We start from the raw sequence: 13,881 nt of genomic DNA on the forward strand, positions 1-13,881 counted from the left end.
TTAGGCAGCAAATGTGGCAGACAGGTGGGCAATGCTACAATAATAAATCAATTTTGAAGGTGGAACACTTCTAGTTTTGTGTTCATTCCTTTCCTTCAGAATCTCTCAGTCTATCATCAATCAGTAGGATAAAACAGGAAGGTGTTAGGTGTTACTTGCTGTGTGTTTTGCAGTGAAACATAACCCCAGAAACATCCTTGTCTGGGCCCCCTTTTTCATTTATTTCAATTGCTGTGGCTGTTTTGAAGTTGCCCTGCCCTTGATTTGCTCTCCAGCTAGCTCCTTTGGTACTCACCTCCTGACAGACAAGCACAGGGAAAATCTTCAGTTCCTACGTGTTCTGCTGTTTTCCTGTGCTTCTGCATAAGCAGCACACTCTTCAGAATTACTGGCTGGGTGATGTCCTGGGTTCAGCAGCAGCAGTCAGTTTTTCTCCTTCTTAGTAGCTGTTGCAGCACTGTGTTTCTGACTTTCAGCCTGGGAACAGAGCTGATAACAGCGATGTTTAGACTGACCAAGGACTTTGTGAGTCTCATGCTCTGCTAGGGAGGAGGAGAAGCCGGGAGGAAGCAGGGACAGGACACCTGACCCAAACTAGCCAAAGAGGTATTCCATACCACAGCACGTCATGCCCAGGATGTAGAACTGAGAGTCCCCGGAAGGGGCTAGAACACTACGGGGTGGGGGTGAGGTACCGGTTGGTGAGCGGTTGTATTCTCTTCCTTGTTATTTCCTTTATCATTATTATTATTGGTGGTAGCAGTAGTGATTTGTATTATACCTTAGTTATTAAACTGCTCTTATCTCAACCCGTGGGAGCTGCATTCTTTTGATTCTCCTCCCCGTCCCTCCAGAAGCGGAGGGAAGAAAGGTGGGGGGGGGAAGTGGACTTCGTGGTTCTGATTTACGGCCTGGGCTTAAACCACGACAGGTGGTAACCCACCATTCATTATTCCTCAGAGCAAATGGCCCAAGTTTTCATCCAGCATCCCCTGTTTTGTGGGTAACAGAGGCACAGTTACTGCTTGTGTACTGTTTCCTGAACTCTGACCTTGCGCAGGATACTTGCCCAGTCTTCTGTGTTCATTCCTGCAAGGGTGGTGAGACACTGGCACACAACCAGAGATGTTGTGGCTGCCTCATCCCTGGAAAATTCAAGGCAAGGTTGGATGGGGCTTTGAGCAACCTGATGCACTGGAAGATGTCCCTGCCCATGACAGGGAGGGGTGGAATTAGATGCTTTAAGGTTCCTTCCAACCCAAACCATTCTGTGATTCTAGAAAATGTTTAGGATTTCAGATGGGACTTCACAAATTGTAGAGAAAAATATCTCAAAGACTAGAACTATCTGTAAGCACGGAGAAGTTCAGCTTGTCCTTATGAATAAACATCACTAAGGAGAAACAGGAATTTCAGAAAAAGGAGCTGAATTAGGAAAATATTTATCTGTCTAAAATGAGGACAGAAAAGACTACAATAACTGCAAAATATTTTATTTATTGCAAATAAAAGCTGTAGTAACAACACTGACAATACCAAATTTTAAGGGTCTGAAATTCTCAGAAATTACTCATTGTGATTTTTTTTTTTACTACACATATCTTTAGAATTATATTTTTACATTAGTTTTACATTGTGACAAACTAAATTACTTACAGAAATTAAGACAAATTGTATATAACCTGCCAGCTTACTACCATTGCATTTATATGTCTCAGAGTATAATTATTTAACACTTTGATCTAAAAAGGATTATCAGATTCAGTGCTTTACTAGCTATATAACAGAACGATACTGTTTGCACCAATACATTTTTTAAATTATTAGAAGCATATGGGAATTCACTGTGTGCTGTTTGTATTTTCTACAGAATGTAGATAACCAACTTTGCTACAACAATAATTTCTTCCTTTTGTTTAAGACATCCAGCAAAAAGGCAGACAAATGCATAAATCCAACATTTTTAGATCCAATGCTGAATAGCCTGGAGGGCAGTAGTAAAAGTCCTGAGTGCAGGATGAATCCCTTGATGATACATCAAGAGGGACCCGGCCTCTGCACTGAACCCTGCTTTTTTGAGTTCTTTAGCTATTTCCTCTACATCCCAGCCTCCCTCCCCCTGGTTAGCCAGCAAGTGGTCAATAAGGCGAGGACAGAAGGCAGTAGATATGCACTTTACCGCTAACTTGGCATCGAGGAGCAAGGAAAGGATTTCTGCATCACAATTGGAATCATCAACCTATGAAGAAATTAAAATCCAAAGTAATTAAAAGTTAATTACTGGATACATCCATCAATGAGAACAAATCATCACTGTTCTAACTGCACAGTGTGACCTTGAAAGCAATTCCATATAGATTAACAACAGGGATATATTCTTTTTTATATGTCAGAATATGTAATGGTATGTCTTTAACAGTCCTCATCATGCTAGTATAAATATTTGACTTGCAGAAAGTTAAAGACCTGGCTAGGATTACATGAACAGCTTTATAGACTTTTCATGGGTTCTCAGCCTCAATGCAAAATGGACCACACCATTTACCTCCAGAATGACACCCTGAGGAAGGTCAGAGCAGAGTACATTAAAGTTAGGTCACTTTATATTGATGTAATATGCCACATTCCACATATCAATGATAGGCAACATTTGCAGACTCAATCAGATTTTCCCAAGTTTCAATGCTCACAGCAAAGATGAGCTTTTAAAATATAAGTTGTATTCTTCTGAAAAGCTTTGGAGCACAATGCACCTCCTTCTATGAGATACCCTGTATGCCTCAGAAAAAACGTGGTTACTTGATATATGAGAACAGATATTCTCTTGAAAAACTTGTCTATAGCTTTACAACTAATACTGCAGAATACTTAAAATTCTATTTCAGTTAATTTTGACATGTATTTCACAGGTTCCTTAAAAAGCAGTGTGGTTTTAATCAGCTTAGGTGATTTACCAGTTCAAGAAGTGCAATAAAGCAAACACATACAACCCCCCAAAACAGGCCAAAAGAGGGGCAGACAACAGTCGGGTTTCAGTGGCTGCATCATAACAAGTTACAAATAAACTAACTAAATTATGCTATATTTACAAAACAACCTCTCACTTTAAAAAAAAAAAAAAAAAAAAAGAGAAGAAAATCTGTCCGGTTAGCCTCTGCTTAATTTCCTGTAAAAATGATGTACTATCTTATATGGTTGGTAAGTAAGTTACTGCAAAGTAATAAAGACCCTGTGATCCAGTGATGTAGTACCCTTGAAGGCCAATTCAACTTCTGCACAGGACCACAGGACATGACTACTGTATACTGAGGGATTTGGCACTGACACTTGACAGTTGCAATTAAGCAATTTTTAATCTAATTAGCATCACAAAACTTTTAACCCTGAATCTTTTCAGGACAGCATTTAAAGTTTCCTCATATCTTTGCTTTAGTTCAAGCTAAAACAGTGCAGAACTTTGCTTCCTCATGTTCATGTGCAGTGGGCTTCATGTACCCCTTGCCCCATCACTGTCAACCAAGAACATACTGCAACAGGCACCTCTTGCTTTTAACCCAGTTCTGTGAGAGATCATGCACAACATTTAACATGGACCATGAACTGTGTAAACTATTTTCTCCAGCTTCCCTATACAGGTAGTTGAACCTATATATAGGTTCCTATATATCCTATATGGGATTGAACAAGATCCTCAAAACATAAATCAGAACAAGTACATAATTTTCTCTGGAATGCCTGGAATTCCAAGACTCCCAAAGTTTGGCATCTTATTTGAAGGAATCATTTGCATGTAGAGGAACACCGAGAGTTCATGAGAACTACCAGATAGCTCCCTGCATTAAAGTGGATGAGAAATCTACAACTAGCTCCAGGAGAAAGAACTTCCTTGGGCGTAACAACACATTCTTCTAGAAGAAAGATCTTTATTGTATCTGAATAGTTTAGACCTATTAATATGTTTCACTTCTGTGAAAGAGCTGAAAAGTCAGCATGATGACTGAAAGCATGTATGTGATAAGAAATAGAATAATTTGTGCTCTGTTTTGGAAAAGATGCAAATAAACAACAATATATAATCTAAAAAGGAGAAAGATAAAACATGAAATACTGTGGCATGAAAAGCTGTTACATCTCTTTTGATCACTTTCAATTTACCATTAATAATGCATGATCATTATTTTCCATTTACTATTTTCACTTCCTCTGGATCTTCAGAAGCTTTCTAGAAAAACAGAATGTCTTTATTATGTTAACCAGGAAGAGAGTTTGCTGTTTCATGCTGTGCTAATTCTTCCATTACTTCTTTTAGACACTCGTGGCCTGCTTTCTATTGAAATCTTTAAAATAATCTTGATTTCCTCCAAGTCTTCAACAGTTTCACACTTACAAATTCAAAGCTAATGCAACCATGCATAGAGGTTCTAGGTCCAGTTTACACATCAGTCTTAAGAACCATAGGGATGTCCAGTCTCCAGGCTGTCCAGTCTTTTAAGTCTTCCATTATTTAATAAATCCTCTAACTTGGCAATGTTTGATGTGTCTTCCTGTTGAAGACAGCTTGATAATCAAATAAAATTGGTCAACAGCTGGCTAAACATGAGCCAGCTTGTGCCCAGGTGGCAAAGAAAGCCAAGAGCATTCTGGCATGTATCAGAAATAGCGTGGCCAACAGACTAGGGCAGTGATTGTCCCCCTGTACTCAGCACTAGTGAGGCCGCACCTTGAATCCTGTGTTCAGTTCTGGGCCCCTCACTACAAGAAAGACATTGAGGTGCTGGAGTGTGTCCAGAGAAGGGCGACGAAACTGCTGAAGGATCTAGAGCACAAGTCCTGTGAGGAACGCCTGAAGGAACTGGGGTTGTTGTTGAAGAGAAGGCTCAGGGAGGACCTTATTTTTCTCTACAACTACCTGAAAGGAGGCTGTAGTGAGGTGGTGTTGATCACTTCTCCCAAGTAGCGAATGAGACAACAGGTAATAGGACAAGAGGTAATGGCCTCAAGTTGCACCAGGGGAAGTTTAGGTTGGATATTAGAAAAATATTCTTCACTGAAGGGCTGTCAAGCATTAGAACAGGCTGCCGAGGGACATGGTTGCGTCACCATTCCTGGAGGTGTTTAAAAGACATGTAGATGTGGCACTTACGGACATGGTTTAGTGGTGGACTTGCCCATGCTGGGTTAATGGCTGGATTCAGTGATATTAAAGGTCTTTTCCAAATGATTCTGTGATTCTGGAATTCCTAGCTTTGGCATCAAAACAAAGCATATTAAGCCATTATCCAAATAACTATCATCTTTTCTGAAATGGGAGAGTGGAGGGATACTCTGCCCCACCTCTGAGCTCTGTGTGCTCTATTCTTGACCCGTATGTAAGTTTTACACAAGGCTTCAGTGTTTGATTTTATGAACATAAAATGCAAACAGTAATTAAAGTAATGAGATTAACAGCAGATGGGAGGTTTGATTTAAATTGGGTTTTTTTAGGCTACTATTCAGTTAATGAAAGTCCTATAGATTAGTGTGATTTCATGTGCCAAAAATGTACAAACTGGAAAAAGACAAGTCTGAAAGTAAAAGACCTTTTCCACCATAAAATGATTAAACATCTGAGCTATACTATGGGGATGATGATGCCTGCATGCAGAAGCAGAGCAACGTCTCTGTACTCATGCATTAATGGGATCACCGGTCTTTACACATAACAAAAGAGCATACAAAAGGCTCGTGGCTGTATCTGACAGCTCATGCTTAAGCTCGAATAGTCCATTAGGTTTAAATTGATCAGTATTTCCTATTTTTTGACTTCCAGGCTGTCTGAAGACTAAGCAGCATCTGACAGGTGTGGGAAGAACACAGAGGCACCAAGGTTTAATAAGAAATCTGTATAAAAATAGGCAGCTGAGAAAGCTAGATTAACTATTGCCCAGTTTTGCTACTCCAGATCATGTCAATGTTTTGGGTATCATATGAAGAGTCACTATTTTAAATAAAACAGTCACTATTTTAAATAAAAAGACATGCACACACCGAAATTCCTTTCCAACACCTATACAGATTATTAATGAATTCATGTATATTTTAAAAGTTTATTTAAGATGGTTTATGCACTAAGCAGTGATGCTTAAAGCTATAAGATTTTTTTATATTAAGTCTATTTAAATGCAAACTAACGACTACATGCATTTAAAATTAATTTTAAATTAGAAGAAGCATTTAAGCAAAAAATTACTAGAACAATGAAAAAGGTAAATACACATAGCATACTTTTAAAAATGAAAATACTCCATACAGCATTCAATATAGTGTCTGTGCAAAAAAATGACTCAACAAAACTAAGACTCCCCAATCTAGAAAAGAGGCAGTTTAAAGGGTACAGAGCAGATAGCAACATCATTAGAGTATAAAGGGACTGATTAAACACATTCTCTCATTAAAAAATAATAATGAAGCATCAAATTAAACTATTAGGATCAGATTCAGAGTAAATAAAAAAAATGTTTTTCTACACTTCTAAAATCTAAAAGCTCATCTAAGTTTAAGGAGAAAATGGACAAAACTGTTAAAGGAAACCACTGGCAGCTCCACAGTTCGCAAATACAGCTGAAAATAACCCAAAGTTGGGAAAGTAGTGTCACATAAAAAGAGCCTATACATTTGCCCTTATTTTATACTCTTCACTAGACTTAAAATTCCTCCATCCATTGGAGCTAGCTTACTGTTCCAGATGGAATTTTGATCCTCAAAATTTTACTGTTTAAAAAAATATTAATTCAAAACAACCTTCAGGGTTTTTTTTTGTCTGCCAATGGTTTCAATCACATTTTAAATGTTGCTTAAATTAGCACAGATTGGCTGCAAGCATATAATTCTAGCATACATATCACATATTTGCCTACAGTAGACAGAGGCTCTCTTAAAGAACATCATTTTCAAAAATCACTCTTTTGATAAGACTTGCAAACAAGAGAGTAAAACCCAATTAAGACGATTACTAAAAAGTAACCTTACCATTCCAGTATTAAAAAGGTGCTGCTTCTGGGCAGACAGCATAGGTAGGATAGTATATGAATCACTTAAGAGTCACTTCTTATCTGCTTGCGTAAACAGAGCCCTTGCTATCCCAAGATCCTAACTAAGCCTTAAAAGCCTGGTTCCAGCAAGGTTTGCCACCGATCCCAGAAACACTGTTCCAGTAATATGGGATACAGCTGACTGCAATTTAAGCAAGTCTCAGAGGTGCAGGTAGCTGCTGCACAAATTAACACACAACTGCTTCCCATATTGTATGAATATGCGAATAAACTATAAACCACAATAATGACAAATTCAGAGTCTATTCAATAGAGAAAAATCACTATGCCTATCTAGACTTCCATGCTGAGGGTGCTAAATTTTTGATTAGAGCAAAACCTGTTACTTCTGGAAAGCTTAAATAGGAGCATCTTTACTTTTTCATATCTATGCCTCCTTCAGCAGGATTTGACAGTGTAGATTTAGCGTGGCACCCACACACAATGCGCATGTCTACAAGCAAAAGAACCAATGGGGATAATTACACTATGGAGAGGAACTCCTGACATTTTTTCCTTCACTTTCATACCTGTTTAGGTGTTGTCTGAAATCTACTTTCAAGATGTAGGCATTCATATAGTATCTATCTCTGATGACTACCTCACTCCTTTAGACTATGGTGGTCAATACCTTTCCCTGCTAGACATATGCGTATTCACCTAGAAAGTGAAGCAGCACAGAAACAGAATTGCAACAGATGCACTCATTTCCACTGAAGCAGCACTACAGCACTCTGCTTCAAGCAGGACTTGTGCATTTTATCAAACATCTCTTTGATGCAGAATTTACAAATGGATCTGTACCTACAGATGGAAAACCACATCTCAGTGAGGTAACTGTCAACAGAAGCAAGGACCCACTTGCACTCTGTCTCCACAACTCCTAAACTCTGCACATCTTCAGCAGGCTGGGGAGGAGACTTATCCCTGACTACTAAGTGTGGCTCTTGGAGACAGTAGGGCATTCAAGCTGTTTCTCTGTACAACCTGTATTCGCTCCTATGGTTACTGCTGTATTTCTAAATCAGACTGGCAGTTCATGTCTTAACTCTGAACTCTCTGCTGTCAGTGCATAATTAGTAAGGGGTAAGCATGTCTGCCTGGGGCATTGCCATCAGCACAGCAATATTTTGAACTACAAATGGCTCAGGCTTGAGGCATTCAATTCTACCAAGGCAGCAGGTCCCCTGGGCATGCAGAGACAGGGAGTCTGCAAGTTTTGAGAAAGCTGGTGTGTGAAATAGGTGGGTCAAGATCAGGTTTACCACAGGTGTCACCTCTTCTGAAGTACTCAGAAGAGGAACCTGAGGCATCTAGAAGGCTTTACCGATAAATCACTGAGGCCTCCACAAATTCACATGATCATGAATGAAAGAATTTCGTGCAACTGCTCCCCAAGACCAACGACATCAGCATGTATGTTAGTACCATTTCCGGTTGCTAATACAGCCTATACTTGCCATGACACAACATACTTGAAAAAAAATAAAATCTCTCCTGTAGTAAGAATTTCAGATAAGAAAGAGCAGGTCAGGTGTTACCTTTTGCCTAACTACTGGGAAAGTCAGGGTCTGGGCAATTCCCTGTCAGCATTATTTGTGCAGGTGTCTAGAGGTTCTGGTATTAGCAATAGGCGGTATTTCATCCATAACTTATGCATTATAAAATGCATACATTATGAAATATAGATACTAATGGAAAGATAAGAGCTGATGCTAACACAACAGCAGAAAAGAACCGAACCTGCTATTTCCCTGAGTATTGGCCCTCCACTATTACTGGAGGTAAAAATGTTTTTCATTTTATTCCTTATTGGAATCTATAGCTATAGGACAAATAAATAAGGGAGTAAGAGAAATAGCGAGATACTCCCCTCGAAAAATAAATCAGGGAAAGATACTTTAACATGATCACTGTTCACTAACAGACACATAATTTTATAAGATTTCTTTAAATAGATAAGCCACATCAAGTTAGTAGCCATAAATAGCATAAGATATGGAGAACACTGGAAATTCTGTTATTTCACACATTCTTTATGATTTTCATACTATATTCTTCAGTACATCATTGTTGCAAAGGTAGTCAGTACTTCATAATTGGAAGTATAGTATGTAAACAGAGCTAAGTATTAGATTAACTAAAACCATTTTCTAGTCCTATTTTCTGTTCAAGCCTTGACTGAAGACGTATTTGCTCTATATTAACTCCCATTTGTTAACTCTTTTAACAGTATAACTACCACCATGTAATAGAATATTTGGTTGCTCTGTCAAGTATAAAAACAAGTCCTCATCTTTGAAAGATAACCAAGTGAACAGACAATATTGAAACCCTTCTCAAAACCAATTGACTCTTAAGGGCAAACTCTGAGGTCTGTTGGCAGTAGTAAGCTTATTTAACTAAACTGATATTTAAAATTATTTACACACCACACAACACATAGGAAGTATAGTTATTTCTGTTATCTAAAAAAGAGAAGTGGCAGTTTATTAAAAGAGCCTCAACAAAAAGAGAGGTATGCAATTTCAAAAAAGCTTACACAAAATCTTGTTGTTTTATTACAGGCAAAAGCTATACAATCCCTTGTATCAGCACTTCAGCATCATCCTTAACTGTAAACATCCATAAAGCTGTCAGCAACATACAATAAATGGCTAACTAATACATTGTATCAGCAAGCAAGTCCTGTATTTTTCTCACAGCCATGTCTGTGAGCTGTGTTAGCACTATGTCAGGGAATCAATAGCTATGATCTCCCTTTGCCAGATGTTATTTGTCCTTTTCCTGTTTAATGTAAGCAGAAATGGGATTCCTATGAAAAATTCATTAAGAATTCTACAAAAAACATTAACATTCCAAATACTGTTTTTAAAAAGTATGCATAAAAAATTACACTGAATAAACAACACTGACATAGCTAAGGAACATGCACTTTTAGTACAACACCAGCTAATGTAATCATAAGAGATGCATAGAAAAAAAGGAGTAAAAGGTTCTTTTCTAAACAGTGAGAAGAGCTTTTAAATTTAGCATGGCACTCTTTTGTACTGGTTGCTTTCTAACACGGCCAGCGGAATGTCACTGGCTAAGTTCTATGCCTGATGTAATGAAGTCAACAGCTGAATTTTCACTTACAAGATGGAACCTAAGTCCAAAGCTAAATGCTTTGAAAATTCTAGGTTATCTAGTGCTCTTACAGAACTATGTGCTTGAATTAATACTGAATTTAGAAAGAAAAATTACAAACAACTTATCAAGCTACCTCCTGCATAACAAGGCAAAAAAGAATATGATTTTAGGCATGCACAGGTGTGCAAATTGTTTTTTATATTAGTAAGAAGATAATATGGTTTCTGGCCTTAAAACTCCAATGTAATATAATCAACCCAGAGTGTAGAAAATTGAAAGCTGTAGCAAACTAGAAAGGCCAGTTAAGAGCGCAATACAATCAGTAACCATTCAGAAAGTGCCATTACACAGCATTATGCTTTAAAAATAGTTAAATAAAATGTATTTGGACACAAATTCCTGCTGGCAAGCTTCAGAGCTAGTCACACAGCAGCTTTCATCTGCTAACAAAGAAGTCAATTTTAAAAGGTTAATAAGAACATACAGATGAGAAAGTGCATGCATATATCAGATGCCCACTTGCTTTTCAATGAGATCATCTTGTTTAAAAACAGTTACAGAAAGACCTTGCTTTGCAGATACAAAATCTAAAACTGCACATGGTAAGAGAAAATAACAGATTTACTAAAGAGAATCTATTGTTTTGGTTGTTAATATTTATAAAATTATGTTTTATGGAAAATAAAAAAAAAATCTGTGGTTTATTTGCATAAAGAAATGGGAATAGGAACATTCATAAAAACCTATGGTTCTTTGCTTAGAATGCCAAACTCAACTAGAAAGTACTCCAAATTCATTCTGGATGCCAACTACGGTACTGGAATTTTGATACAAGCAGATGTGTGTTACATATAATAAGTTCTGCCACCTTCCATGATGCCATTTTATTTGTTCACAGAGAGCAGGTTAAAATATCTGGTGCTTCATTCATTTTGGTAACCAAGTCCTTTTGAAGGAAAATCAGTTAACATCTGAGAGGGAGCATATGTTTCCGAGTCTACTGCTTCTCTGACTGGTCTTCACTCTTGTGTTCTCAAAAGGAAGTAAATCCTTTCTCAAGTTATCTAGTGGATGCAAAAAGAGAAAGCTTCTGCAATACAATATGTAGCCCAAGAAGGAAAGATACAGCACAGGAGCAGGAATTAAGGGAGTATCCTGGGAAAAGCAGGAAGCAGAATATCTTTCCTAGGGAACAGAGGACTGGTGCGAAAGTAGAGGACAGGATTGCACCGTTTGCTGCAAACAAGGAATCTGAAAAATTTGTGGTAATGAATACAACTGGAGCAGAGAGCCTGCCCAAGAAGGCTTTCCCACAAATCACATTTTTAAAGATTTTGTGGTTTGGGGATGCTTATTTTAAATAGATATACAGAGATCCATTTCTGTTTCCATATGGGGAATTTCATTTTGAAGCAGAATCTGGGAAGTTTACCAACAATTATTATTTTATATTGTAAAGTACAACCAAGAGCTACCGAAGTCATGGTGCAGAATTTTGAAATATTAGAGATGAGGCTCTTCTACCTAAACACTGTAATTCTGGAACTTTCAATGCAGTTAATTCAGCCAGACAAGGAAAGCCAATGCCTTTCATATAAAGGTCTGAGACAATACCTCCCTTGTCTTTTGTGGTAGAGTGCTGGATTGTAGACCTCAACTAACATAAAAACGAAGTCAGGTTGTACATGCCCAAGGTCCAATTAAGAGCCTCAAGAACTTTGAATCCCAGCTCACTTTTCAAAGACAAAAAAAAAAAAAAAACAAAAAAAAAAAAACCCACAAAACCTAAAATATAACGTTTTTGTCTAGGTGACTGGCTTTCATCTTTTTAGGTGTTCCTTCTTAACTGAAAAGCAAATACATAGGGAAAAAAAGTAATGTAACTTTATATAAGGATTGAAAAATATACAGTAATGTCATTCAGTTCTTCTCCAAAGAAAAGAATGACAGTATTTAGGGTTTTTTCCTCCAGAAACTTTGATACTTGTTGCAGTATGAAATAAAACCGATTTTGAATTGCATGGAAGTCCCCAAACATACCATCTTGCATTTTAACCTTTCTACAACAAAACCAGTGATGTAGCAGCTCTCTACATGTATACAAAGACTGCTAAATTTGTCAGAAACAAGCTAACTCACCTGATGTACTATTATCTCTTTAAAAAGCCCCAAAGTGCTAGAATATGAACACAGATATAATAGTCTACTTTATGAACAGAATAGTTTCTGTTCCACCACACTGACTTAAAATAGCATAGTAGATAATATACAGAAAGTGCTATGAGTTTTAATCACCTCATTTATATATAAAAGATCTTACTAGCCCCTTGTTATTGCTCACTGTGGAAACAGTAGCTGTGGAAAATCTTTATAATGACAACTGTCTCAATAGTCTCTGCTTACTACAGGAACATAAAAGAGCTAATTTATTACCTCAGATGCTGAAAGTTGGTTAATTCAACTGCTCATACCTTAGCAACAGCTGTTATCTGCTCCAGTGCCATGGTGTGAAGATCTTGATCTTTGCTTTCTACCAGCAGCTTCAGCGAGGGCAGCAGGAGGGACTGGTTAAGTAGCAGCAAACATATTTCTTTTATACACTGAAAATAAAAGTAAACTCATTCAGTGGGATCTCTGGAGATACTAACATCATCATTCACATTAAAATTTATGAAAATTCCATGTCAAATGCAAAATGGAAACCAAACTTCCACCACAAATGAAATCCCTGTTGGAAATAACTTCGGAAACTTGAAAGGCAAATTTAAAAAAATGTGGAATACAGGGTTATAAGCACAAATAAACACAAAGGCAGGTACTGAATCACCATTACAACTTGGTGTTTTACTAAAAGAAAAGAGCAATCAAAGCTCTCTGTGGGACTAATATATATGTGTTTGCTGAAATACTGCAAAGCATAGGAAGAAACTTAAGAGACACATATGACATTTCTGTAACTCAGTTATGGAACCATGAAAGTGGAACAAAATAAAGAGGAAATATCAGTACATACAAGATTTCAGCATCATAAAGTTCTGCTGCAAGATCTTTCCAAATTTTATGCAGTATTTATTAATTTATATCTCAAAAAATATTTCAGCTACTAAACTATGTTGGAAGTCAAATTATAGCTCACTTTTGCCTTTTTGTCATTTCCAAGAATTTGGGTCGTTTGCCACAACCACTTCCCACTGAGGCCCATCAGAGATGTCCCATATTTCAGGACAACCTACCCTAAGTGCCCTGGATATTGTAAGACAGTCACTTTGAAAATGGTATCCAATTCTTAGAGGTGCTCTCTGTTTCACTCCAACATTTAGCGAGTGATTGTTGAAGGAGCTCATTGGCTAAATGTAAGCTGAGAGAATTCAAGTAATATATTTTTCTACATCTTTTGCAGTCTAACAACAAGTTTAACAATTTGATCATCAAGATGCAACCACACTTTTAGCAGCACGGGTTTAGTACCCGTGAACCTAAAAGCCTAAAAATTATTTGAAGAGGAGATTGTTAAATGCTCCAACTGTAACGTGCTGCACACACCTGGCCTTGCTTGGCACAGGGAGCTCTCTGGCTGCACATTGCTCAGTCTTTTCTATATTTATACTTTCCAGAAACACTACCTAGAAGGTTACGTTCTACCACACTGAGCTCTGAGTCACTGAGGCAAGGCTTATTT

The 13,881-nt window shown here is 37.6% G+C and overlaps 1 protein-coding gene across 1 annotated transcript in view; it reads right to left on the reverse strand.

The window, feature by feature from the left end:
• Positions 1-1,932: 1,932 nt before the first annotated feature.
• Positions 1,933-13,881, reverse strand: part of NBAS (NBAS subunit of NRZ tethering complex) — a 191,572-nt gene continuing 179,623 nt past the window's right edge. Inside the window, exons 51-52 of the mRNA XM_080615036.1 lie at positions 12,674-12,802; positions 1,933-2,239 (exon numbers count right to left, since the gene is read on the reverse strand). Of these exons, the coding sequence (XP_080471162.1) occupies positions 1,964-2,239; positions 12,674-12,802 (405 nt within the window). The 3' untranslated portion in view covers positions 1,933-1,963. The remainder of the gene's footprint in view (positions 2,240-12,673; positions 12,803-13,881) is intronic.

The sequence above is a fragment of the Psittacula echo genome (assembly GCF_963264785.1).
Source record: "Psittacula echo genome assembly, chromosome: 4".
NCBI classification, from domain to species: Eukaryota; Metazoa; Chordata; class Aves; order Psittaciformes; family Psittacidae; genus Psittacula; species Psittacula echo.